At 39.7% G+C, this 26,678-nt stretch overlaps 1 protein-coding gene across 1 annotated transcript; it reads left to right on the forward strand.

The window, feature by feature from the left end:
• The first annotated feature begins 351 nt into the window (after nucleotides 1-351).
• ARMT1 (acidic residue methyltransferase 1) lies at nucleotides 352-14,120 on the forward strand. The gene is made up of 5 exons (XM_029224293.1): nucleotides 352-451; nucleotides 2,727-2,832; nucleotides 3,290-3,534; nucleotides 8,723-8,888; nucleotides 12,181-14,120. Exons 1-5 carry the CDS (start codon nucleotides 411-413, stop codon nucleotides 12,946-12,948), a joined length of 1,326 nt encoding a protein of 441 aa, XP_029080126.1. The 5' UTR covers nucleotides 352-410; the 3' UTR covers nucleotides 12,949-14,120.
• Nucleotides 14,121-26,678: the final 12,558 nt, after the last annotated feature.

A 26,678-nucleotide genomic window follows, 5' to 3' on the forward strand; every position in this document is an offset into this window, starting at 1 on the left:
CAGTGCCCCGCCCAGCGCCCGACACTGCGCAGGCGCACAGGACTCCTGGCCCAGCGGAGCGTAAGCCGCCCGGTCCACGTGACCGTCGGAGCACGTGACCCGTGCTGCCGCGACCTTATCCGCTCCCTGGTCCCTGCGACGTCCCGGTCCCTGGTTGCTTCCGCCTTCCGCCCACTTCCTTATTCCGCTTCTCTCGTCGCCCCTCAGCCGTCCCCGCCTTCGTCCCCGGAAGATCTCCGCGTCCTCGGCCATTGTTTTTCTCTTCTACGGGCACCAAATAAAGTTTCTTCATTCAAAAGCAGTTTTTTAATCCACATCCCTCCCTTTCTCAGCTCCTCCCCCGCGCCTGCACCGCCTCCTTTCCTGCGGCGAGTGAAACCCGAGCGTTGGCGTGGGGAGCGCGGAAGGTGATGGCGGGGCCTCCGGTGTCTCTCTCGGCACGGGACGTAGGGTTCGTGTCGCTTTCCTCGCCAGCTCCGCTCCTTTTCCTCCTCCCCACTTTTGCGGAGAGCTGGGCCTCGTCGGGAACCTGTGGGTACCAGCGGGGAAGCAGCGGCGGGCCGGAGGCGCCTGCTCCCCGCTGCCAGGGAGTTCCATCCCGCTGTCCAGGCTCCGCTTCCCGGGGGCGGTGCCTCGGTTTCTAACGGCTCGCGGGGAGGCGAGGGCTAGGAGGCTGCTCTCTGAGCTCCAGGCTCGGATCGGCTTTGCAGCTTTTTCCTTAAGCTGATTCGTGGCTTCTTCCCTGCCTACACGGGAACGGACTGCGAACCCCGACTGAAAATCTCCGCTTACCCCCACCTCTCTCTACAATGGTGGTTCAGGGGTTTTGATAGTCTTCTATTAATGTGAATCAGTTAGCGCGTCTTTCAAGTGGTTCGATACGGTTTTTTTTTTTGGTTTTGGTTTTTTTTTTAAACTTACGCATGACTGTCTTGAGAGTGTATGCTTCCTTTCAGAGTGTTGCAGCGCGTGCCTTTAATCATATTTTAATTAATAAACCTACTTTGGGGGGGTTAAAGTTGTCTGCAAAAGTTAGGGGTCTGAGATCTATCGAGAAACGTGTTTCTTCCTATTGCTGACCAGATTAATTCATAATCCCGCTATATAACAAGTGCCTGTACTTTCTTGCGTTTTAGGCGTCATGTTATAGATTCTATAAAATTATTATATCTCTCTGTGTAAATTGAGAGGCCCAGTTTATATTTGAAATATGTCCTTACTGCGAAAGATGGCAAAACAAAGAGAACTTGGAAGAAATTGACTGTACCGGCAGTAGATTGAGGCCAAAGAGGCCAATGTCCCAGAATTTAAGCATGTGCTCACCTTCAGGCAAATATAGGGAGTGTCTGCGTCCTTAAATTTTGAGTCCTAGGCATCTCTGCTCTCACCCAAGTCCTACACCTGAGACCTTACCCTTAGAGATGGAAGCCTCTGAGGAAATTTACTAGCTGGAAAAATAGAATAATTTTCCAGTTAAGTAAAATCTCAAAGGACTGGCACTTCTTTTCGTATCTGCTGCCTTGGAAAATTCAAGTGTCAATTGATTTAATATTCTTTCTCTTCTCCCAGGGAATTAGTAGTAATTGTTAAAAGTTAAATTCTGATCAGAGCAGTTACTATGCATATTAAAAACTACTCGCCGTAAAACACCACAGAATCAGAAAGCACTTTTCCTATTTTTTTGCTATTTTTTTGAGTTTTATGGTTAACATTTGAGGAAGGCTCTTGAAAAAATACTCAGGGTATATAACCCTATATTTAAAAATTGCAATAAGGTCTTTGAATTTTTAGTAGTGTGATGATCCCACATTAAAGTTAGAATAGGAGATTTGGGCAGAAGTATTCCAACTTTCTTCATTTTTACTTTGTCTCTGGTGATCTGAAGATATACATGAACTGATAAGTTTTGTGCTTTCTATCTAAAAACTGCACAGTACTAAAGTCTTTTTTCTAACCGAATCATGTATGTCCTTAAACTAAACATACAGTGATAATCTGTAACCCTTGATTTTTGCATGTCTAAAGTCAAGAATATCTTTAATTTTTGATTCAGGTATACTCAAGTTTTGTTCCTCTCCAGGTTTCTTCATTCTTCGACACTTTTTGAAAATCTCTAATTTTCTGGTTGGGAGAGCAAGATGGTAATCTGCCTTAATTTTGTTTAGGGGCAGAGAGGATTTTCTTTAGGCAGGCAAAGAAGGCAGCAAGAAAAACCTTAGAAAAGAATTAAGTTGGCTAAGAGTATAGACAAAGAAGCAGGTTCATAAATATTTTTCATTATATTTTTCTAGCACAGTAAAGTCTTTCAGGCAGTTTTCCATCCATTGCCTCGTTCATCTTTCTAAGTAGAAGTCGCTTAGTAAGTAATAGACCTAGGAGGAAAGGCTGTTTGATTTTTAGGATAACTCTTTTTCTGTCCTATCACATTGTTAAACTGGTTTCCGATTAAGGAAAATAAAAGGAATACAATGAGAAAGATAAGAAAGAGGACTCCAGGGTAGAGCCTGGAATTTGAGGCACAGAGAGTGCTTAGCTTTTACAATATACCAGAGAGGTTTTCAGATTTTCCTGTGTTACTGTAGGAGTTGGGCAATGCTGGTTTACTTTACAGGGCTTGTATGAGAAGGAATTTGAATTTAAATGAGGTGTTCCAGAAACTGAAAGATGACCAGCCTTCTAATGTTAATGCTACTAAGTAATATACTGTGTATATGACTCTTTTCTAGGTCATTTGCATATCTTACAGTTAAAGACAGATTACCACAGATCTTAACCAAGGCTATTGATACATTGCATCGACATAAAAGTGAATTTTTCGAGAAACATGGAGAGGTAAGAATTGTGTTTTAACATTAATTCTTTTTTGGTTAACTCTAATAGAAACACAATAAACAGTTTTCCCTCTGTGGTAATGGTCATTCCACCTGGAGATAAGTTCATATGGTGAAACGTAAAAGAATAAAGGCAGGCTAGATAAGGCAACATAATGTTGATATGAGATCTGTGTTGTTCTTTGATTTTTCAACTTAAGAATTCTAAATTTAAATGTTTATAATAGTTTTTGAAAGACATAAAATGTAGTTTTGAAATGTATTAGTTTTTCCTTCTTAAATTTAGATACATAAACATTTGCTACCCTAGAGGAATTATGTATATATGTGTATACATATATACTTATATTTGTAGATGAAATACTTATATATAAATTAATTACATGTAAACTAATATGTGTGTGTGTGTGTGTGTGTGTGTGTGTGTGTGTATTTTTTTTCCCCCTGTATTTCTGCAGAAAGGCCTGGAAGCTGAAAAGAAAGCAATTTCTCTTCTTTCTAAATTACGGAATGAATTGCAAACAGATAAACCAATTGTTCCTTTGGTTGAGAAGTTTGTTGATACTGACCTATGGAATCAGTACCTAGAATATCAACAGAGCCTTTTAAATGAAAGTAATGGAAAACCAAGGTGGTTTCTCTCACCGTGGTTGTTTGTAGAATGCTACATGTATCGAAGAATTCATGAAGCAATTATCCAAAGGTAAGTATATAGCCATCAAATAACAAATGTTTTAGATAATTTGTGCTTTTTTAAAAATTATAAAATGGTAAGTTTTAAAATAAAAACCAGTAGAAGCCTGTATTCAGTTCAACAGATATTAGTGGCACTATTGGAAATTTCTGCAAATGTTACTGCTGTAATACATTCTTGGCAATTACAATCCACTTGCCCAGAAGAGACCTAAGATTGAATATCTGACTAGGATATTCAGATATAAAAATCCTTATAAAAACTTACTTATTTGTAGAGTAAAACAAAATGTACTTATTGAGCAGAAAATGTTAATTTGAAATAATTATTTATATAAAAAATCAAGACAGGACAAAGTAAGCATATGTTTTGTTTATAAAAATAGATAATATGTTAGAATTATTTGGTGAAAGGAGTCACTATATTGTTTTACGCACTATCTTAATAATTTTTAGCTCTTTATTTAACAGCTAGATTAGAAAAAAATAATTTTTTTAAATTAATTAATTTGTTTTTTTTTTTGTCCGCGTCGGGTCTTAGTTGCGGCACATAGGATCTTCATTGTGGCGCGCAGACTTCTCTCTAGTTGTGGCGTGCAGGTTTTCTCTTCTCTAGTTGTGGCGCACGGGCTCCAAAGTGGGTGAGATTAGTAGTTGGGACACACGGACTTAGTTGCCCCACGGCATGTGGGATCTTAATTCCCTGACCAGGGATCGAACTTGCATCCCCTGCATTGGAAGGTGAATTCTTTACCACTGGACCACCAGGGAAGTCCCCCAAATAATTTTTTATAGGTTTGTTTATACTAATTTAATTTTTCCTAGGAAAATTCTGACAGAGAACTGACCTGTAGAGCAGAAGAAAGTGTAATATGGATCATTCTTTTAGCTCACAGGTTACAGAAATACAGGTTTGCTGAATAAGAGGAATCCTTAGGTATCTGTTCCTAAACATAGCATAGGATAATTGTAAACAATTGATTAAACCAGCACTACTATTAAAATAAAAAGATGACTTTGGGGCTTCCCTGGTGGCGCAGTGGTTGAGAGTCCGCCTGCCGATGCAGGGGACACGGGTTCGTGCCCCACTCCGGGAAGATCCCGCATGACGCGGAGCGGCTGGGCCGCTGAGCCATGGCCGCTGAGCCTGCGCGTCTGGAGCCTGTGCTCCGCAACGGGAGAGGCCGCGGCGGTGGGAGGCCCGCATACCGCAAAAAAAAAAAAAAAAGATGACTTTGGGGAACATGCGTAAATTTGAGTCTATTCACTATTTTTTTTCTGTCTTCATCTTTATAAATTATTTTATCATCTTTATAAATTACTTTAAAGTCAAAAGTTTTTGTATTTGCTGAATAAGTATGTTTTAGGTCTTGTGCTTTAGAAGCAGAATACAATGTTAAAAAGATAGCACATTTTCTGGCTCGCAGATCCAAGCAAAGGACTATAGCAAACACTAGGCACTGTCATATATTGAACACCAGCTCTGTTCTAGTTACTTTGCAGCCCAGTGAAGTATAGGTATTATGATTTCCATTTTACAGTGGAGGAAACTGAGGCTCAAAGAGATTAGTAAGTTGCCCAGGGCTGCATGGTTAGTAAATGGTAGAGCCAGTATTTGAGCCTGGTCTGTGTAAATTGGATTAGAGCCCTCAAACAAGTAGTACATTTGGATATCTTTCCAGGACTAAGGTTAGTCTGACGTTCTGGGTGATGGTTTCATAACTTTGGAAAATATCCATGGTATTAGACAAGGCTGCTGAAGTGCTGAAATGCTGAGTGGCACCCTGAACAGGCTTAGTGGAGTTTGGAAGTTAGAAAGGTAAAAGGAATGCTGTTTCTGAGTTTGATTTTGGAGGCGGATCAGGTTCAGAGAATGAAAACTCTAAGGCAGGAGCTTACAAACCTGACTGCACATTTGTCACCCAGTTGGGGAAAAGTTTTTTGTTTTGTTTTTAAACATACAGATTTGGAAATTGTTACATTAAATCCTGATGATTTAATTTGTCTGTGGTGGGGCCTGCATATCAGTTTTTCTTTCCAGGCCCCAGGGAGACTCTGCCCAGCCTGTGCTGCTCAACCCATTGGTCCAAGAATAGCTTGATAAAAGGGGTAGAGGCAAAATTCAGCTTTAAGTTCCAGGAATGAGAGTATTAGTCAGCCATGGATGTGGAACTCTGCTAAGGTGATCTCTGTGGCAGATACTTGAAGGTCCGGGGATTTGTCTGGTACTGTACCATACTCCAGGTCAGGTCGGTGCAAAGAAAGGCTGTCCTACGCAGAACTAGCACTGAAGTAGTTTGTTTGTTTTAATTGAAGTACAGTGATTTACAATATTGTGTTAGTTTCAGGTGTACAGCAAAGTGATTCAGATAAATATATATGTGTGTGTATATATATTTTAGATTATTTTCCATTATAGGTTATTACAAGATATTGAATATAGTTCTTTGTGCTATGTAGTAAATCCTTGTTGCTTATCTATTTTATGTATAGTAGTTTGTATCTGTTAATCCCGTACTCCTAATTTATCACTACCCCTGAGGTAGTTTTTAAGTGTCCAATTTGTTAGGGCTCTTATAGGAGGAATTCCTATCCTGTGTCAGTGACGCCTCCAGAGTGACCAAAGAATGGTCTTCCTAACTTTTGCAGGATCCCAAAGCACACATTAGCTTTAAGATATGTTTCTGTTGATTTTGCCCCTTACACTGAAACATACTTCTAATTTTCTTTGTCAAGATGTATATTTTGTTTTTTTTAGAGTTAAATGGTTGAAAATCTGCAAATCTAAATTAAGATTCAAAGTTTTAGCCATATGTAAAATTTAAATATATTAAGTAAATATACTTCAGATATTGAAAGATGAAAGTACGGAGAAAATCGCAGACATTTTTAAGCTCTTATTAAAGTGTGATATACATGCAGAACAGTGCACATGTCTTAAGTGTTCAGCAGTCTTTACCAGAACATGCTGTGTCCCCAGTGCCTGGATCAAGAGGCAGGATTTAGGCCCCTTTGGATCCACTTCTAGTCACCACCATCACTGCCCCTTAAGGGTAACCACTATCCTGACCTGCATTAGTTTTGCCTGTTTTTAAACTTCATTTAAATGAAATTTTATGGAAGTAGTTCTGTGTCTGTTTTCTTTTACTTAGCATTACATTGGTGAGACTCATCCATACTGTTGCGTATAATTGTAAACCATTAGTTTTCATTGCTGTATAGCATTGCTTGATATGAATACAGGACAATCTGTTGACCTGTTCTATTGTTGATGGATATTTGAGTAGTTTCCAGTTTCGGGTTATTATGAAGAGTGCTGCTACAAATACTCGAACACATATTCTTGGTGAACATACGTGTGTGTTTCTGTTGCGTATATACCTAGGAGAGAACCCCTGGGTCATTGTGTACACATATACAGCTATAGTAGATTCTAAACTAGCAAACGTTTTAAAATCTGAAATCATTTATAGCTATGTGAGTTTGCTCTCTTAAATATAAGGAACAAGTCTCATTCTTAACATGAGGTGTGACTTTAAATTAATGAAGGATTTGTTAATAAAGCACTAGAACAAGGGTCCACAAACTTTTTATGTGAAGGGCCAGATAGCCAACCTTTTAGGCTTTGGAAGACACATGGTCTTTGTTGCAGCTCCTCAGCTCTAGCGGTGCCAAAGCAGCCATTGGCAGTATGTAAATGAGCATGGCTGTGTTCCAATAGAACATCAGTTATAGACCCTGAAATTTGAATTTCATGTGTCACAAAATCTTCTCTTTTAATTTTTTTCAACTCTTCAGGAATGTGCAAACCATTCTGAGCTTGCAGATCATACAGAACAGGTGGTGGGCCAGAGGGAGTCTGCAAGCTGCAGTCTGCTGACCCCTGTAGTTGAACCCACGCACCCAAATAATTTTTGTCCTTTTAAGTCACCTCGAGAGACTGATTCACTTCAGCAATGCTGCCATTGCTAAAAACGTCTTTTAATTCTTTGGAACTTCTTTCAGAGCCAATTTACAAACCTCAAAAAAAGATTAGTCTCATTATTTTTTAGTCACTCCTCATTTTTGATCAAAAATATTTTATTCCATTTGATTTACATGCCTCATTCTACTGAAATTGCTCTGAGTGACTTTTGGCTGTTTCCAAAAACAAATTAAACTCCAAAGGATGAAGGTATACTGTCACTGATAGGACGTTTAATAATGTGCCACAGGTTCTGAAGAAAATCCCCAGAGAGGAATTCCAAAAGTGCTTTGAGCAATGGCAACATTCTTGGACTAAGGGTGTAGCTTCCCAAGGTGACTGACTGAGAAGGGAGGCAGCCATCATTTGGATGTGTAAATTCTGGTATGTTTTTGGTTTTGATTTTAATCAATCCCATTGCATCAGCCATATTGCCTTTTTACCCTAAGGTAGAAGACCCATGGAAAAAGTAGCTAATTTTGAAGAACAGATGATCTGAATGTTGTTGACGTTTGATTCTGTAAAGTCTTTTATGTTAGTATTTCTGTCTTCTGAGTTGTGTTTTTCTTAGGCCAGTATTAATATTATTTGATCTCTCAATGGACAACATGAAGATGTAGCCATGGCACATACATCACCGTTGGTCAAAGTCAACTTGGGAGTAAAAGTTGCTAAAAAATTAAGAATCTACACATAAATGATCAAAATTTGTCATTATAATAAAATTTACATTAATATTATCTGATCTAAAGTAGTCATTGGGTTCCCATAATCTGTATTTGACTCTATTAGTAATCACTACATTGTATTCAACTATTCTGTTTATATGTTTGTTACTTGGAACCTGGCCACCCTGAGCACCCAAAAGAATGTTTGTCGAACTAAAGCAATTGTCTTGAAATTTTGTTTCTTTTTCTCCTTTTGCCCTGAAAACCCACTGGGTAAGTAATTATAGATACAGTCCTTATAATTATTTAATGCTTCCGGTAAAATATTTGATTAAGGAACATTTGACAATTAGTTAAAATGAGTGTGGGGATTTACTTTTGCATAATTTGTTTAATTTGATTTATTTTGTGTAACTTGACCTATGTTATACTTAGTAAAGATTACCAGTGAGTTTTTAGATGGGCTGCTACTATTCTCTTTCCTTTAATAAACTGCAATTACCCAAATATTAAAAAAAAAAGGTACAGTTATATAAATGTTCACTTATGCTTTTTTCCTACTTTAGTCCACCAATCGATGACTTTGATATATTTAAAGAATTAAAAGACCAAAATTTCTTTGAGTCTCAGGAATCTATCATTGCTTTATGTACTCACCTGCAAGAGTTGATGAAAACTATTGAAGACCTAGATGAAAATCAGCTGAAAAATGAGCTTTTTAAAGTTCTTCAGGTAAATGTAATAATTAATCTCCTGAGTTTATTTAAATAGTTGAAAAATAAACTGGTACACGTTTAACAGCAAAGCATGTTTACATATTGTCATTTAAGTTATCAGTGATCATTTTTTATCATTTTAATAATTATTCGAGAGATGAAAATCCATTTAATCTCTGAAAAGGGGTTTTGAAGTTTCTTCTCCTCCCACTGGAGGTTTTAGTGGCACAGGAGTCATCTGGCTTCATAGCTCTGTCATTCTTGAGAGATACTGAAGTCCACAGTCATCTGATCGGCCCAGCCTGACTTGGCTTTGAATGTTGGCCGTGTCACTTACTTGTGTTTGGACCTGAGGCAAGGTACTTGATGTTTCTGAGCTTCAGTTTCCTCATCGGTTAACTGAGGGTGGTACTATGTGCCTCGTAATTTGACCTGAGAATTAAACTAGCTTCGTTCCTGTAAGTGTTGGGCACAGAGTGGAGCACAGCTGTTGTGCAGTTGTGATCAGCAGGTGGAAACAATCGGGTGGCCCATGGCCTATTTCATATGCTTTTATTACATTTCTTCATCTATCTTGTCTTAAGTTTAGTTTTGAATTCTCATTCAAAACATCCTAAAATTTAAAATATATCATTATAATCAGAACTATTTGAAAGTATGTGGTTTTACACAGCAGTTTCCCCAGCCCTTATTTCCCGACAGACGTTCGAAACATTTCCATAAAGAGATGTTTGAAAGTGGTCGGAAGAGACATAAAGCGAGGAAGGGGGACCTGGAGTGGTGGGGGAGGGGTGCGGAGCTGCAGTTTTAAGCCTGGCCCCCAGGGAAGGGCCTGCTAAGGAGGGGGGCGGGCCCCGAGGCAGGTGAGGGAGGGGGTCCCCTCACGTCTGGGTGGAGCTTCCTGCGGAGCCCTGAGCGGGGAGCCTGCCAGGTGTGTGGGAAACCCTGCCGGGGAGGCCTCAGGGAATGGGGAGCAGAGGTGAGAGGGCCTGCGGGCCGCGGCTGCACAGAAGCCAGGCTGCCTCCAGAGCAAAGGCGAGATCTTTGGTTTTTACTCACAATGAAGCGGGAAGCTGTTAGAGGGTTTTGCTCAGAAGAGTAACTTTTTAAAAAAAATAAATTTATTTATTTTATTTACTTTTGGCTGCGTTGGGTCTTCCTTGCTGCGATCGGGCTTTCTCCAGTTGCAGCGAGCGGGGGCTACTCTTCGTTACGGTGCACGGGCTTCTCACCGCGGTGGCTTCTCTTGTTGCGGAGAACGGGCTCTAGTGCGCGGGCTTCAGTAGTTGCAGCACGCGGCCTCTAGAGCGCAGGCTCGGTAGTTGTGGTACACGGGCTTCAGTAGTTGTGGCTCGCGGGCTGTAGAGCGCAGGCTCAGTAGTTGTGGCGCACAGGCTTAATTGCTGCGCAGCATGTGGGATCTTCCCAGACCAGGGCTCGAACCCGTGTCCCCTGCATTGGCAGGTGGATGGATTCTCAACCACTGCAGCACCAGGGAAGCCCAGAGGAGTAACATTAAATGACTTATTTCAAGGATTACTTCTGAGGACAGGCTGAAGGCACAAGGGTGGGAACGGGGAGATTTGTTACTACAGTGACTCAGGTGAGGGTTGGTAGCATCAGAGATGGTAAATGTCACCAGATTCTGGATGTACCTTGAAAGTAGAGGCTACCGAATGTTCTGATAGTTGTGGGATGTGATAAAGTCCTGATGAAACTTGGAGGGCGAGCAGAGTAAGCTGAATGATGAAGCAGGAAAGGCATATTTTGAGTTTGGAAGAAAAGTGGTCATGGTTCTGTTAACTAATAAACCGGAGTATTATTTCCCCCTCTCACTATTATACTTAGCTTAGAATTAGAAAAGAAAAGAAAAAAAAAATCAGCATGTCACTCGCTGCCCCTAGCCAGCCCATTCTTTTGGGAAATCATCTTCTTTGAATATGTTCTTTGTCCCGTAAGTATAATAAACTGTGAAGAAGAAAGCGTACTGATCTATCTTCTGTCATCTAGTTCAGCCAGCTACCCCAAACTGCCCCTCTTCTCCCACGTAAAGGAAGCCAAAGTTGTCCCCATTAGTGCTCACAATGACCAGCAGGTTACCTCCCTACAGGAAGCCTGAAGGTGTCTTAGTTTCTAGGGAATTATTGATGCTTTTAAAAGCCACAGCACTCCACCGCTGTTCACACAAATATTTCAGTGTCAACTTCATCAAACACTGTTCTAGATGCCGGGCATGTGGTGGTGAGGAAAACAGACTAGTCCTTGTTGCCATTGAACTTGTAATCCTGAAGGAATATAAACGAATAATGGCACAAATAAATACAGAATTACACACTGGAAGATGATCTGAAGGAAATGTGCCGTAGGCCAACAGAGACCCTGACCTCAGCTGGAGAGTGCTGTCATGTGTGCCGTTGTATGTTTCTTCATCAAATTTGGACGCTTGAGTTATCTTTCTTTTTAAAATAATATTCTTGGTTGGAACATGCACTTTCCTCTTATTTTGAATCACAGAATACTAGAGGCTGTTTGGGCTAACATTTATTGAATACTTCTGTATGCCAGCTTTTGGGTACATTACTTACATGCATTATGTCAAATACTCAGAATGACTCTACGAGCTAAGTGCTATTATTATCTCATTTTTCAGTTGTGGAATTTGAGCCTTAGAGCTTAATTTACCAGTGGTTGTTTATTGGAGATGCTAGGATTTGAACCCAGGTCTGTCTGATTCTAGAGCCTACAGTTCTAAACGTGTAATTTTAGTTAGAGCTTAAAAAAATGGGGCTACATGCCATTTCCTACAAAATAAACTTGAGTATTTCAAAGTGGAATAATAGATTATTAGAGTTGGAAGAATCTTTGGTTATCACCATGTTCAATTTCTTTATTTTACAAGTGAGAGAACTAAATCCCAGAAAAGTTGCCAGGTCCTAAGGATTGGGGGAATTTTTATTTTCTCTTGACTCTGGATTATAAAGTAAACTTTGTAGCCTCATTTTTACAGCATCTGATCATGTTCTAGTAATATCTGCAAGATGCAGAAACTTTCACTCTGATTAAACAATGTGAGTGCTAAAATCATTCAAACTGTTTTTTTTCTTAAGTTCATTGCATACTGGCTAAAGTTTCATTGTTTTACCTTTTTTATACAGTATACTTAGAGTAAATGTAGATTGGGTGGACATTTTATATTAAGAATTTTATGAATACTTTTAGCAACCCCACCTCCCATTACATCCTACGTAATAGAGTTTTTGTTGGTTATTCAAAAGAAGGGTAAATGATTTGTGCTTTTTCTTTTTCAGATTTCACTGTGGGGAAATAAGTGTGATCTGTCTCTATCAGGTGGGAAAACTATTTCTCAGAAGATCAATTTAATAAATTCTTTGGAAGACCTAAAACCTTTCATTTTAGTGAATGACATGGAACATCTTTGGTCATTGCTTAGCAATTGCAAAAAAAAAAGAGGAAAAGCATCTATTACTCGAGTGGATATTGTTCTGGATAATTCTGGGTTTGAACTTGTTACAGATTTAGTATTAGCTGACTTACTGTTGTCCTCTAAACTGGCTACTGAGATCCATTTTTATGGGAAAACGATTCCATGGTTTGTTTCTGATACTACTCTACATGATTTTAACTGGATAATCGAACAACTAAAACATTCTAATCATAAGTGGGTGTCCAAGTGTGGGGTTGACTGGGAAAACCATATTAAAATGGGCAGATGGGTTTACCTCGATCACATGTTTTGGACTCTGCCTCATGAATTCAGTGCAATGCCTCAAGTCGCTCCTGACTTATATGCTACACTACAAAAGGCACATTTAATTTTATTTAAGGGTGATTTGAATTACAGGAAGTTGACGGGGGACAGAAGATGGGAATTTACCATTCCATTTCATGAGGCTTTGAATGGCTTCCACCCTGCACCTGTCTGCAGTATAAGAACATTAAAAGCTGAAGTTCAGGTTGGTCTGCAGCCTGGGCAAGGTGAACAGCTCACAGCTTCTGTGCCCAACTGGTTGACCGTTGGGAAATACGGAGTATTTCAGTTTGATGGTCCACTTTGACGTGCTGTAGGAACTCTCAGTTGGGTAGGAAGATCTGACAGTCACTCTTCATCCCCAGAAAAGCTCTGGGAAGCTTGGCTTCTCCGTGCTCTTTGACACACACACTGATGCTTTCTCCTTTGAACGTTTTGCCCCACTACATTGTTTTGGGGGTAGGTGGATTACACTGGTTACAGGTAGTTACATTTATGTTGGAATTTTAGTAACTTATTTCAAGTTAAATGCATCATTTCAAATGGTTTTAATGAACTTATTTTCAGTTGGGCAGAAATATAAGTGAATTCTGCTTTAAAAGTTAACATTTTAAAAAATACTATGCTGCATGGTATTTAATATTCTAGGAGGCATGGAATTTTACTCAACTTGATTTTGGGCTCTAGAGATAAGGGCTCAGTGAAGATACAATATATTTACATGTTAAATATGCTTTGTAAAGAGAGGCATTTCTTAACAACTGTGATATCTGAACACACGAAAGTAAAACTTACCTCATAAGTTAATTCTTAATTTTGTTCTCCTTGAATTTTATTTCATTTCAATAACCTGTATTATTTGCACGCATTTGTATTTTGATTGACCTGTAGAATGGATGGTAGGAGACACAAAACTGAACAGAATGAAACAAATAGTACTTGAAGAAATGTAATATCTTTTACAGTAATTCTATTTGTGATGTCCATAATCAACTGAAGTATATTATTTTAACACATAAATGTTTTAAATGAATGAGATTGCTCTACAGTTTAAAAAAAATGCTTTAGGTAGGAAAGATTCTTCTGCATTGACTTTGTACTACCAACGAGTTAATTCACCTTTTATAATCTTATGCATTTATTGGTGATCACAGCTATTAAAGACTAAGTTTCAGGTCAGTTTGTTTTGAAACTGAAATTGGAAATAAACCTGGGAACGTTTTCTTGCACCAGAATAATAAAATGAATTGTAAATTGTACTGAAAATCTCACTGGTTTTATCTTCCAGTGGGGGAAGGTCAAGAAGGGAAGATTAAAGATGAGGTCTTTATGATGAAGAAACTCATAATGTATATTATAGATGTTGTCCAAGCAGTTGTTAAATTATGTCACTTAAATGAAGTGATAGTCTGTGCCCTTGCTAAGTGCTTAAAATTGTTTTGGTAAAATGTTTATATAAAGCTGCACATTTTGGATTTACTCATTTCCTTATCTACATGTGTTCCTGTTTTAAACGTTGTTACTAAAATACTGAGCACATGAGAATTACTTGTAGACACTTGCCATAAACTAGAAGACAATTGTATATTTGTATTGACTTCGTAGCCACAGCAGGAGCTATGGTATATAATACATTACTTTTTTCCAAAGCATGGGATTTTTTTCTATGTTCATGTTTTATTAAGAACATGAGATTATGAGGAAGTAGTTCACCCTCTCCTACAAGAAACAGAGCAAGGAAGCAAACTAGAGCAAGCAAGAAGATGGCACCATGGAAGAGGAAGTCAAGGCGGCACTTTTAAAAATGCTTATTTAGCAGGAGGGAGGGGCCTCTTGGAGTTTCACCAGTTGATTTTTTTTTTAATAATTTTTATCTATTTATTTATTTTTGGCTGCTTTTGGGTCTTTGTTGCTGCACGTGGGCTTTCTCTGGTTGCGGCGAGCGGAGGCTACTCTTCCTTGTGGTGCGCAGGCTTCTCATTGTGGTGGCTTCTCTTGTTGTGGAACATGGGCTCTAGGCATGCAGGCTCAGTAGTTGTGGCTCGCGGGCTCCGTAGTTGTGGCTTGGGGACTCTAGAGCGCAGGCTCAGTAGTTGTGGCACACGGGGTTAGTTGCTCCATGGCATGTAGGATCTTCCCAGACCAGGCCTCGAACCCGTGTCCCCTGCGTTGTCAGGTGGATTCTCAACCACTGCGCCACGACAGAAGCCCTTAACCAGCATTCTTGAGATAAAATTCACACACCATTCATCCATTTAAAGTGTGCAGTATTTTAGTACAGTATGTTCACAGAGTTGTGCCCCCATGACCACAGTCTAATTTCGGAAAGTTTTACCCTCTCTAAAAGAAACCCTGCACCCATTGGCAGTCACTCGCCAGCCCCCTCTCCTCAGCACTTGGCAACTAGTACGGTTTTCTGTCTGTGGATTTACCTGTTCTGGACATTTCATATATAAATAGAATATAAAATATGTAGTCATTTGTGACTGGCTTCTTTTTAAGATTCATCAGTTGTAAGGTGTATCAGTACTTCATTTTTTTTTTTTCCTGAATAACATTCCATTGTATACCATTGTATACCATATATGGGTCTACCATATTTATCCATTCATGAGTGAATGGACACTTGGTATGTTTCCACTTTTTGACTATTATGAATAATGCTGCTGTGGACATTCATGTACACGTGATTGTATGTATGTGTGTTTTCAGTTCTCTTGGGCATGTACCTAGGTGTAAAAGTGCTAGATCCTGTGGCAGTTACATTTAACATTTTGAGCGACTGCCAGACTCCCAAAGTGTTTGCAGTGTTTTACATTCCGCATGAGGGCTCCAATTCTACATCCTTGTCAGCACTTGTTATTGTCTGTGTTTTTCATTATAGCCATGCTACTGGGTGAGAAGCAGTATCTCACTGTGGTTTCAATCTGTATTTCCCTGATGTTGAACATGTTTTCATGTGTTTATCGGTCATTTGTATATTTTTGGAGGAGTGTCTTCAATTCTTTTCTCCATTTAAAAATTAGATTATCTTTTGTCGTAAGAGTTTTAATTTTTAAAATTGTTATTTTTGGCCATGTTGCCATTTGTCATGCAGGATCTTAGTTCCCCGACCAGGGATCAAGCCCTTGCCCCCTGTGGTGGAAGCGCAGAGTCTTAACCACTGGACAGCCAGGGAAGTCCCAAGAGTTTATGTTTACTTATTTTTTATTGTAAGAGTTCTTATATCTTTTGCATACAAGTCCCATCAGATATATAATTTGCAAATATTTTCTCCCATTCTATGGGGTGTCTTTTTGTTTGCAGCACAAAAGTTTTACGTTTTCACGAAGTCTTCTTTATGTTTTTTGTTTCTCTTTTGTTGGAAAACACTGGTTTTTGAACTGCTTCTTAACATCACCTAAGGGCCTCTGAAATGAGGGCTGGAGACACCCAATGGACAGGGCTCTGCCTGTCGCCTTCTCCTGCTTCCCCACCTGTTTCTACCCTAGCAGATTTGGCCTATATATTCTGTTTGGTGTAGGTACAGAGGAGCATGATGAGGGAAGCTGGGGCTCTGGAGTCAGCTGGGGGTGAAGTTTCCACTGAAGAGCTGAGGGATCTTGGGAAACTCCTAAAATAGCATCTTCAATTGTTTCAACTGCTAACAATACCATACTTGCTTAAGTATGAAGTAACTCCTGGGTAAAGCAGCCTATAAATTTCATGCAACCCTTTTTTAGCAAGACATAGATCCAGTATCTTAGATATATTATGATGAAAATGTGGATGAAGGGCAGGTAAATAGGTGGAGGATGGCGGTTTATACTCCATTGATTTATGTTACTTTTTGTGTTTTTTGTTTGTTTGTTTGCGGTACGCGGGCCTCTCACTGTTGTGGCCTCTCCCGTTGCGGAGCACAGGCTCCGGACGCGCAGGCTCAGCAGCCATGGCTCATGGGCCCAGCCGCTCCGCGGCATGTGGGATCTTCCCGGACCGGGGCACGAACCCGTTTCCCCTGCATCGGCAGGCGGACTCTCAACCACTGCGCCACCAGGGAAGCTCTATGTTATTTTTTGATTAAACATCAAATGAACAAGATTTCTTGAGATGACCCAGCTTTTTTCTGTAATTCAAGGTGGCATTTTGGTGTTTGATAAAATGCAGTAATGCTTTTGAACTTTTTAATAGCCAGAACCCATGTTGTTCAACCTCAAGGTCATGTTTCTATAAAAGAAATTCCCACTGCAAAAGGCAATACCAACGTAATTCAAACTGTTTTCTTAGATTTTAAGAAAGCCCTAGGGTGAATTGAAAACACAGTTCAGAGTTAGAATTATTAAAATTTCCTCTCCCACCCATTTTCCTAACAGCTCCCTCCGCCCAAGCTCTCACTGAGCCTTGTTCTGGAGCCTCTAACTCCACAAAACTTTCTCCCCTCTACTCTCCTATTTCCCTGGACTGGGTGTGGGGAGTCGAGGAGACTGAACACTTCTACACATGCGTGTCTTACTACCATGATAAAGTGCTAATGCAGTGTCTGACATTTATGGTATGCGATAAATGATATCCTGACATTACAGAAAATGAATAAAGCAGAGGGAAAAAATGAGAAAAATAATAAGGATGTTATTCCACCACCTCCAACACTCCTGTTAAGATTTGGATGTATTTCTTTCTCCGTGCCTAGACATATTTTTTACATTTTTAAGACAAAAAACAAAAACCAGGTTTGTACTATTTAAATTAAAAAAAAATTCTGAAGTGGTTTTCCAGCTTCTGAAGTTTTAGTTTGGTTAATTGGTTTTGTTGTTGTCATTTTACTTTTGTAATTTTTGTCTGGTTTGCTGTAATTAGTTCCGGCTGGAGGGATGGAAGATTTTTTTTTCCCCTTGGATAACAGTATGACCTGGGACTTAATACTGATCTGGGACTCATAAATACTTGATTGCTAATGCCTGGTCTACTGTTAACTCCGTGACCTAAGTCACATTCTCACAATTTTACTGGAAAAGGAGAAGTTATTTCTGGTCAACTTGAACTACATTCAATCGCAAACCCAGATTCCCCTAGGGAAACGAGCGTCACGCTGAAAGATACCAGCATTCTGGCATCCCCTAGCGGCCACCTGAGTATTCCATGAACCCTGATGTTTTTCCCTTCATTTGTAAACGACAGATACTGTTGGGAGTGGAGTTAGTATACTCTGAGCCATCCAATCAGAGGCCACTGTTCACCTGGTTCTCCTACCTTCCTGCTTTTCTTTGGTGGGTCACATTTCCCCCTTTCAGTTTATTTAACATCCACCTCGCTCTCAGACCTTCCAGAATTTTGGAGAAAGGAAAACCAGTTCTTAGGGAAGACACTTCTAAAGTGTTGAATCCCATCAGTTGTACATTTCTTGGGGGCAGCCACTGACTTCTGTGTGTTTGCTCCCCACACAATGTAGAGCACAGAGTAGGTGTTCAATGAATGACTGATTGGTAGGTGACAAATTCTAGCACTTGAAATAATTTTCTTAACCCCCTGATGTGATGCTATTTAAATTGAAGTCTGAAGGATGAAATGGGTCTACTTGAAAGTCTGATCAATTAGACCAGTTGGTGCTTGTTAAATGAATAAAGAAATACATGTTATATAATTGGGTGTTTTCCATAAATGTATACATCTTTGAATACTGCTTTATCCCTTCAGTATTACATTGTGCTCAGTTTCCCATTTGTTAATTCTTCAAAAATGTGACTTTTCATGGCTGCAAACATTTCATCATATAGCTAGATCATATTTTGTTTTGCTATGTAGATTGTTCAGAATCTTTGCTATTATAAAAGAAGCTGATATGAACATCTTCAGACAACTAATACCCATTAAGCTTTGCAAGTCTTCAGTAACGGAGAATTATTTGAAGCCACCCAATTATTCTAGTCCTAGAATAGTGCTTGTATTAGGCTTTTAGCCCCAAACTCTCAACATTGAGTAATTGCTTTATATGAGAAGGAAGGTCACTTTTTGCCTTACTTTAAAAAAAAATTCAGGGACTTCTCTGGCAGTCCAGTGGTTAAGACGCTGCACTGCCACTGCAGGGGGCACGGGTTCGATCCCTGGTCGGGGAACTAAGATCCCACTTGTTGCGCAGCCAAAAAGAAAAAAAATAATTCATAATATATGTCATGCTGATGACTTTCAATCCTGCTTGAGTTCAATACAAAGTTTAGGCACAAGGGGGAGATCCCTTAGCACGGTAAAGTGGCTGGATTTTTCTTCTGTACTATTTAGAATTGCCGATTTCAGCAAGAAAACCTGGCAGAGTATAATATTAATTGTTGACTGCACACATTTTTGTGGTTTCAACTTTAAAATCATTATGCTGGAGCAAGGATTTGGTAAAACACAGTAAGGTCAATGACAACAAAACTGTGTCCTCATTCCTTTCTTGGCTGAAATTTTCCGTATACATATAATGTTTGTGACCCAGTGTTACAGTGGTTTATCATAGAAGTATATCAAAATAGGTGAATTTGAAAAGAAAATTCAGGAAAAGTGGAAAAAAGAAACAATTTTGTTAACAATGTAGAAAAGTCACCCAAGAAAAAACTTTGTAAGAAAATAAAAAGAATTGCTTGTCACTTCACTTAAACTTTGCTTGAAGGAAAGAAGCAAAACTGTACTTGTTTCCTTATTTTGCTAATTGTAACACAGCAAGTTAATTTTTACCATGATTCAGAAAATTTAAAGGAACTAATATTCCAATTCTATCTTACATTTAGGGAGATACAAATTGGGCTTGGTATACCTCCAATGCAGAAATTCTGCAACTGGGGTCCAGGGGGTTCAGCAGATAGAATTGAGGTGGTCTGTAAGCTTGGGTGAGAAAAAATTGCGTCTTTATTTTCATTAATCTCTAATTGAAATGTAGTATTTCCTTTAATATTGAATATGAGCCATAAACCTCAGCAGTATTAGCAGTACCTGTACTTTCGTCAACTGCAAAAATCACAAGCCTTTTCATATTATATTACGGTTACTTCAACTCTCGTGAATTATTGTTTCATTACATCAAAAATTTAGATGCTTTACCTGGAGAAGTTGATGGCACAAAAACAGTTAATACCTGCTCTTATTTTTCTCCTTTTCTTTCAGTTTTCTTTCTTTCTTTTTCACAGTTGGTGAAAGCCATGATTTGGTTTATTTATTTATTTATTTATTTATTTATTTATTTTTGCAGTACGCGGGCCTCTCACTGCTGCGGCCTCTCCCGTTGCGGAGCACAGGCTCTGGACACGCAGGCTCAGCGGCCATGGCTCACGGGCCCAGCCGCTCTGCGGCATGTGGGATCTTTCCGGACCGGGGCACGAACCCACGTCCCCTGCATCAGCAGGCAGACTCTCAACCACTGTGCCACCAGGGAAGCCCTGGTTTATTTTTATGATTTTGTTTTTGAGATGAAGAAGATACATCATACTGTATTTTTTCTTCCCATCTCAAACTTCAGTTAATATAATTCCTTTATTGTCTAGCTTGATTTCTTCCAGGGGTCCTTAAAAGAAGGAAAAGATTTCACATGTGCACATAGAATGAGTCATCCTTAATCTTACAACTACAAGGCTTTTTTGTGCGTGTGTGTTTGTGTTTTAAAATAAAAAGAGATGAAAAATCATTAGGAATGTTTTCCTATTTAGAACTCTTAAAATATTTTAAAGGTCTTAAAAATCAGAAATCAGAAAAAGCTGTTTAAAGTATAAAGCAAGAAGCAAAATTCAAAAAATTTCTTTTACATATATTCTTAATTTTTATAATAATTATGGCAATCAGTGAATAGCAAGCACATTATAGATACATTATAACAGAATAGATACCATTATGGAGCACTATATTCCAGGCACAGTATTAAGTGCTTTACTCATAACGTGGCATGGTATCTTCATAAAGTTCCCGGAGGCAAATATTTTTATTCCATTATTCCTACAGGCGCACCAAGTCTCAGTGATTTCAAGTAACTGGGCACAAGGCCACTGAACTAGTCAATGGCAGAGACAAAATTTAAACTTTGAGGGCTTCCCTGGTGGCGCAGTGGTTGGGAGTCCGCCTGCCGATGCAGGGGACACGGGTTCGTGCCCCGGTTCTGGAAGATCCCACGTGCCGCGGAGCGGCTCGGCCTGTGAGCCATGGCCGCTGAGCCTGCGCGTCCGGAGCCTGTGCTCCGCAACGGGAGAGGCCACAACAGTGAGATGCCCGCGTACCGCAAAAAAAAAAAAAAAAAAAATTTAAACTCTGCTCTGTTGGACTCCAAAAGTCAAGTTATGGCTTTTATTTGAAGTTACTATGCCTTTCCCATAATTTGTAACCATTTACTTAAGTTCCTTTTAAATATGAGTAAATATACTTACTGTCAATGGAAATTTGAGCCATAAGATTATGTGGATGATCAACCACATTATGAGTTATTAACATGTGGAAATCTCAGCAGCAGAAGAAATAAAGCTAAAGGTCAATTATATGTTTTAAAATAGTCATGTAGAATGGGAGTAGGTGGGAATGGGGATTGTTTTTCTGTATCATACATTTTGTATAGTTTGGGCACTTATGAATTCATGGAATTTTATAGTAGGCTGAACACCACACTGAGAAAGGAAGTCTCTAAGAAGTTTGGTGTAGAGAGCTGAACATCAGCAAATCCAGTAATGAAAAGAAAGCCTCTCATGTTTCAGGCCACCAACCAGCTGAAAACCAGTGGGTAGTTATTTTGAAGGGAAATTATTCTTGCGACCAGATGGAAGTGATTTAACAAGAATGAACTGGCTTATTTTTTCAACTGAAGGGATGATATAAAAGTTGTTTTGCTATCTTGGTGAAATCCAAAATCTGTTCAAATAAACTCTTCCAATTCTTGCCTGGTCTTTGATAGCATTACTGATAAGTTGTTTAAAATTAAATGAAGCACAATTTTATATTAATCTGTAAGCTTATACCTTAATTCTATATTTCTGTTTCGTTTCTCATTAGTTCCCAAATGGAATGTTATTTGAACTGCTGAAACCCTAATAATGATGATCTTACAGGAGACCCATCAGCTACCTTCCTTTATTGAGGGAGGTTCTTGTTCAGAGTTCTTGTTCAAGGAATCTGAACTCCAGTCCCAGTTATGTTACTAATTAATTATGTGATTTTTAGCTAGGCATTCTATTATTGTTGCTTAATGTTTTGTATATAAGCCATAAATTTGCTTTTAGCTCTATGATTTTATGATCCAATTGTGTTTTCTGCCATGCACCAAGACAGCATAATCCTATTTACTCTTGCACAAACGTTGGCATTTTACCTTTGTGGAAAATTCTACTTCCTTCTTCCTACTTATTAATGTCATTTTTCTCTCCATAGAAAACTTTTGTTTCTATTAATCTCTGTTTAACCCATTGAAAGACTGGCTAGTTTCTATAAGACAAATCATGAGGATATAATTAAATATGTCAGTGAGAAGAACCAAATAATACAATTTATCTTCAATTAAAAGAATTGATGAAAATATTGCACATTGTAGACTGTTGACACTATAGACAGACATTCTTTATAGAATGGAGGAATATTTTATTACACTGAGAAGTCTGGCTTAGCAACAGGACTCCAAAGGTAGAAATTGAAGCTGAGACTGTTGAGTGACAATACAAAAGTCATTTTCCCTTCTTTTTTCCTGGCATGGGCACCAGCTGTTTGAACATCCTTCCCTATGTTGGTACCACTCCCTTTGCCAGTGATTGCGCTTAAAAAGGGGCTTATGGAAGGAGATATCCCTCTTCTTCTTCTGGAGATTTTCATGTCCAGAAGTGATGCTATATTTGCTTCATTTTACACACAAGATAAAAGACTCTGAGACGATAAGAAACTCGCCAGTGGTAGCAAGTGACAGGACCTACATTTGAACCAAGAGCCCAAACCCATAGTTTTTGCCCACACCTACACTGCCTCTCATAATAATACTCTATCACACATTTTACAAAGCACTTTATACTCTACAAAAGAATTCTCATACTATGTCATATCATCACGAGAGCACTGTGAGATAGGTTATTCTTACCTTAACTTGATCTAAGGGCAAAAGAGTTTCACACAGCTAGTAAGTGGCTAGATTGGGGCTTGAACCCCAAATCTTCCAAGCCTCCTGCCCTTTAATGGTCCCATACATTCTTTAGGACAAATAGCAAGATCTCTCAGAGATCAGAAATATCTCTCTAGAAAGTTAGACTTTGTTCTATTGGCCACTGGTTCTCATCCTGTGCTTCTAGTAGCTCTTGGGGCTCCATGGAGGAGTGTTGGGGATTTGGGGTGGTGTGTAAGAAGGAGCCATGGGGAGGCGCTTCAGTGGGACTCTAGCACCCCACCCTTTGTCAACTAGGTGAACCAGGGAAATCTCCAAATTGGTCTGTTCTGCACACTCGGCTCCTGAAAAAGATTCCAGTTGGACAAAGATTCACTGGAGAAAAGGAGAAAGGCTTGGAAACCATTGCCATAAGTGAAAGGGAGCCATTGAAAGTTTCTGAGGAGGTCATGTTTTAGAAAGATCAGTCTGGCAGTTTTGTGGCAGGAAGCTTTCAATGTAGAGAGTCTGGTAGAGAGAGACTTAGGAAGGAGGGGATAGAAAAGGAGAGGTTACAAGAGAGGTTACGGGAGCGGATGGGAGAGGGCAGGAAAGTCAGAGCAAGAAGTAGGAACAGCAAAAGTTCAATTTGTCTGGATCTTAGTGTCCACAGGACCAAAATTGTTTTTGCATATTTATTTATTTTATTTTAAAAATTATACTAAACTTGACTTTCTTTCCTTTGGAGTACAATTCTATGAATTTCAGCACATGCATAGATTCGTGACCACCACCATAATAGGTGCAGAACAATTCCATCCATCACCGCCACCCTCGCAAGCTCCCTCGTGCTATTCTTTTATAGTCACCCCTACCTCCACCCATAATTCCTGGAACCACAGATCTTGTTCACCCATAATTCCTGGAACCACAGATCTTCTTCTGTCCTACAGTTTTGTCCTTTTGAGAATGTCATATAAATGGAATCATACAATACAAACCTTTCTAGTTTGGCTTCTTTCATCCAGCATAATGCCTTTCAGGTTCACACATGTTGCCGTGAGCGTCAACATCCAGGAGACTCTGAGACAGGAAATAAGGCTGCAGAAGGGAGCTGTGCCTTAGTAATGCTGGGGCCTGAATGGTTTTGAGCTGGAAAGAGTAATCATTAGGTGCTACAAACTCTCTGAGGGAATTCGTTCATTTATTCCCTTATAGAATTATTTACTGAGCAACAGATATGTGCTATGTACTGTTTTAGGTGTTGGGATGGAGTAATGGACAAAATCAAAATCCTATCCTCAAAGAGCTTACAGTCTAAGTGAGGGGAAACAAGCCCATGTGTGATTTAATGTCAGGAAATGATATACTCTGGGTAGGGGCATAAAGGAGAAGCTGTTTCACACAAGGTGGTCGGGGACAGGCTTTGAACAGGCCAGATCTGATCTTGGTCCCGGATGAAATACATCAGGAAACCGCCAGCCAGTCATCAGGAAAGTGAGAGGTGCAGGTTTAGGGAAACGTGAGTGTAAGGGGCCCTGGGATGGGAGCGTCATTGCCACGTTTGAGGAAGAACAGCGAGGTGCAGCTATAGTAGCCGGGAGCGTGGAGCTGAGGCCAAGTCATGTGGGGTCTTAGGGGCCATTGAAAGGCCTTTGGATTTTTATTCAAAGTGTGATGGGTAGCCATCGGAGGGTTTCCAGCAAGAGTGACCTGCTCAGATGCATATTCCGTAAGGGCCACTTGTGCTTGCTGAACAGAGAATAGACTCTTTTTTTTTTTTTTTTTTAATTTTGCTGAAGTGTAATTGATTTACAATGTTGTGTTAATTTCTGCTGGACAGCAAAGTGACTCAGTTATATATTCTTTTTCATATTCTTTTCCATTATGGTTTATCATAGGATATTGAATATAATTCCCTGTGATATCCAGTAGGGCCTTATTGTTTATCCATCCTATATATAATAGTTTGTCTCTGCTAATCCCAAACTCCCAATCCAACCCTCCACCTGTGCCCCACTTGGCAACCACAAGTCTGTTCTCTATATCTGTGAGTCTGTTTTTGTTTTGTAGATACGTTGATTTGTGTCGTATTTTAGAATCCATATATAAATGATGTTACATGGTATTTGTCTTTGTCTGACTTATTTCACTTAGTATGATAATCTCTAGGTCCATCCATCTTGCTGCAAATGGCATTATTTCATTCTTTTTAATGGCTGAGTAGTATTCCATTGTATATATGTACCACATCTTTATCCATGGACAGAGAATAGACTCTTAAAAGGAAGTGTGCTGGATGGATTGGGAGAGTGGGGAGAAACTGAGGCAAAGGAGTCATGTAATGTGGGCCTGAACTAGGCTGATGACAGAGAAAAATGGAAGAAAGATAAATGTAAAGAAATACTTTAGAGGAAAATGGAGTTTATCGTCTTAAGAGTATACATAGGTTGAAAATTTAAATAATTTCCAAAAATGCAGATAATGCATGGTATATGATAAGGCCATTGTAAGTTCTGGAAACTAAGGATGCTTGGTGAGACTGTACCTAATATTTGCGATTGAATCAATGTAAATCGTGGCTTTCGAAGCGAGGTATGACACAGGAAAAAGAAAAGGAGCGGGGTTACTGTGTAAGAAATCACACACCCCAAAGTCTTAGTGAATGAAGAGTCTTAGTCTTCTCCACAGGCAGAAGCTATTCTGGTCCCACAGCACTGCCGGGGTCATGGGGCGGGGAGGGGGGCGGGAGCAACAGGGCACAGCTAGTTGTATTACAGAGTTGACCCCGTTAAGAAAAAATTTCCCCCTCAAATAATTGTATCGCTCCATGTTTTCTTCTAACCATATTTACACTTAAGAGTTTTGATTTTACTTGCCATTCAAATGTTTTATTTTATTTTTTAATTTTTTAAATTTATTTTTTGCGGTACGTGGTCCTCTCACCGCCGCGGCCTCTCCCGTTGCGGAGCACAGGCTCCGGACGCACAGGCTCAGCGGCCATGGCTCACGGGCCCAGCCGCTCCGCAGCACGTGGGATCCTCCCAGACCGGGGCACGAACCTGTGTCCCCTGCATCGTCAGGCGGACCCTCAACCACTGCGCCACCAGGGAAGCCCTTTATTTTTTTATTTTTAAAAATGAAATGTTTTCTTTTTTTTTCAGATACGATACATTATATAGGTAAGGTTATGTCGGCTGTTATAGCAGATAAGCACCCAAAGCTCAGTGGCTTAACAAATGGGAAGTCCAATCAGCCAGGACGCGTGTAGGGGAGGTGACGGGGTTGTCTGCTCTACGCAGACATTCCGGGACCCAGGCTGATGGAGGTTCGACCACATTCAGTATGTGGCTTCAGATGCCATCCTGGAATCAGGATCTAGCCAGATCGCAGGGGAAGAGAGAGCGTACAGAATCACACGGGAAGTTTTTACAGGCCCAACCTGAGACTGATGTACTTTACTTCCGTCCACGTACCAAAGGCCAGAAATTCAAGGTCACGCCTAACCATGTTTAGTGGACAGCTAACCTGTCCCTGACACATACATGATTGCAATATAATAATTGGAAAACATAAACCTGGGCCCTGGATTTATGTTTTCACCTCGGGGCAAGTCAGGCTGAATTTATGTCTGAGTGTTTGTGACTATATGTGAATCCTGAAATGTGTAAGAACTGATTCAGAGAGTTTTGTTCGCAGATATGTTATAGAATGGCTGCCTCTGAAGCATGGTGTGCTAAGGAATGAGGATAATTCTGACTTTTCCTCATTTTATTTTTCAGAGTGCTGGGAAGAGTCACCTCCCTAGTGAAGTCTTTCACCTACCATCAGGTACATTTGTAACTCCAGCCATGATGACTTACCATGTTTGCAATATTGCTTGGTGACTAATTGTTTTGCGATTGCGTTTTATGGTTTTTCTCTTTTCTGCATCTTATCATTCCTCGTTAACCAGAAAGTCCTCGAGGTTAGACTTAAATACCTTT

Source organism: Monodon monoceros, unplaced genomic scaffold (genome assembly GCF_005190385.1).
Source record: "Monodon monoceros isolate NGI ecotype Baffin Bay Population unplaced genomic scaffold, NGI_Narwhal_1 Super_Scaffold_15, whole genome shotgun sequence".
NCBI lineage: Eukaryota > Metazoa > Chordata > Mammalia > Artiodactyla > Monodontidae > Monodon > Monodon monoceros.

Bases quoted from the DNA above. Each gene is read 5' to 3' on its own strand.
- ARMT1 (XM_029224293.1), top strand. From the start codon at position 411: ATGGCGGGGCCTCCGGTGTCTCTCTCGGCACGGGACGTAGG. The intron at 2,833-3,289 runs GTAAGAATTGTG...GTATTTCTGCAG, and splicing joins TTTTCGAGAAACATGGAGAG to AAAGGCCTGGAAGCTGAAAA. The intron at 3,535-8,722 runs GTAAGTATATAG...TTCCTACTTTAG, and splicing joins CATGAAGCAATTATCCAAAG to TCCACCAATCGATGACTTTG.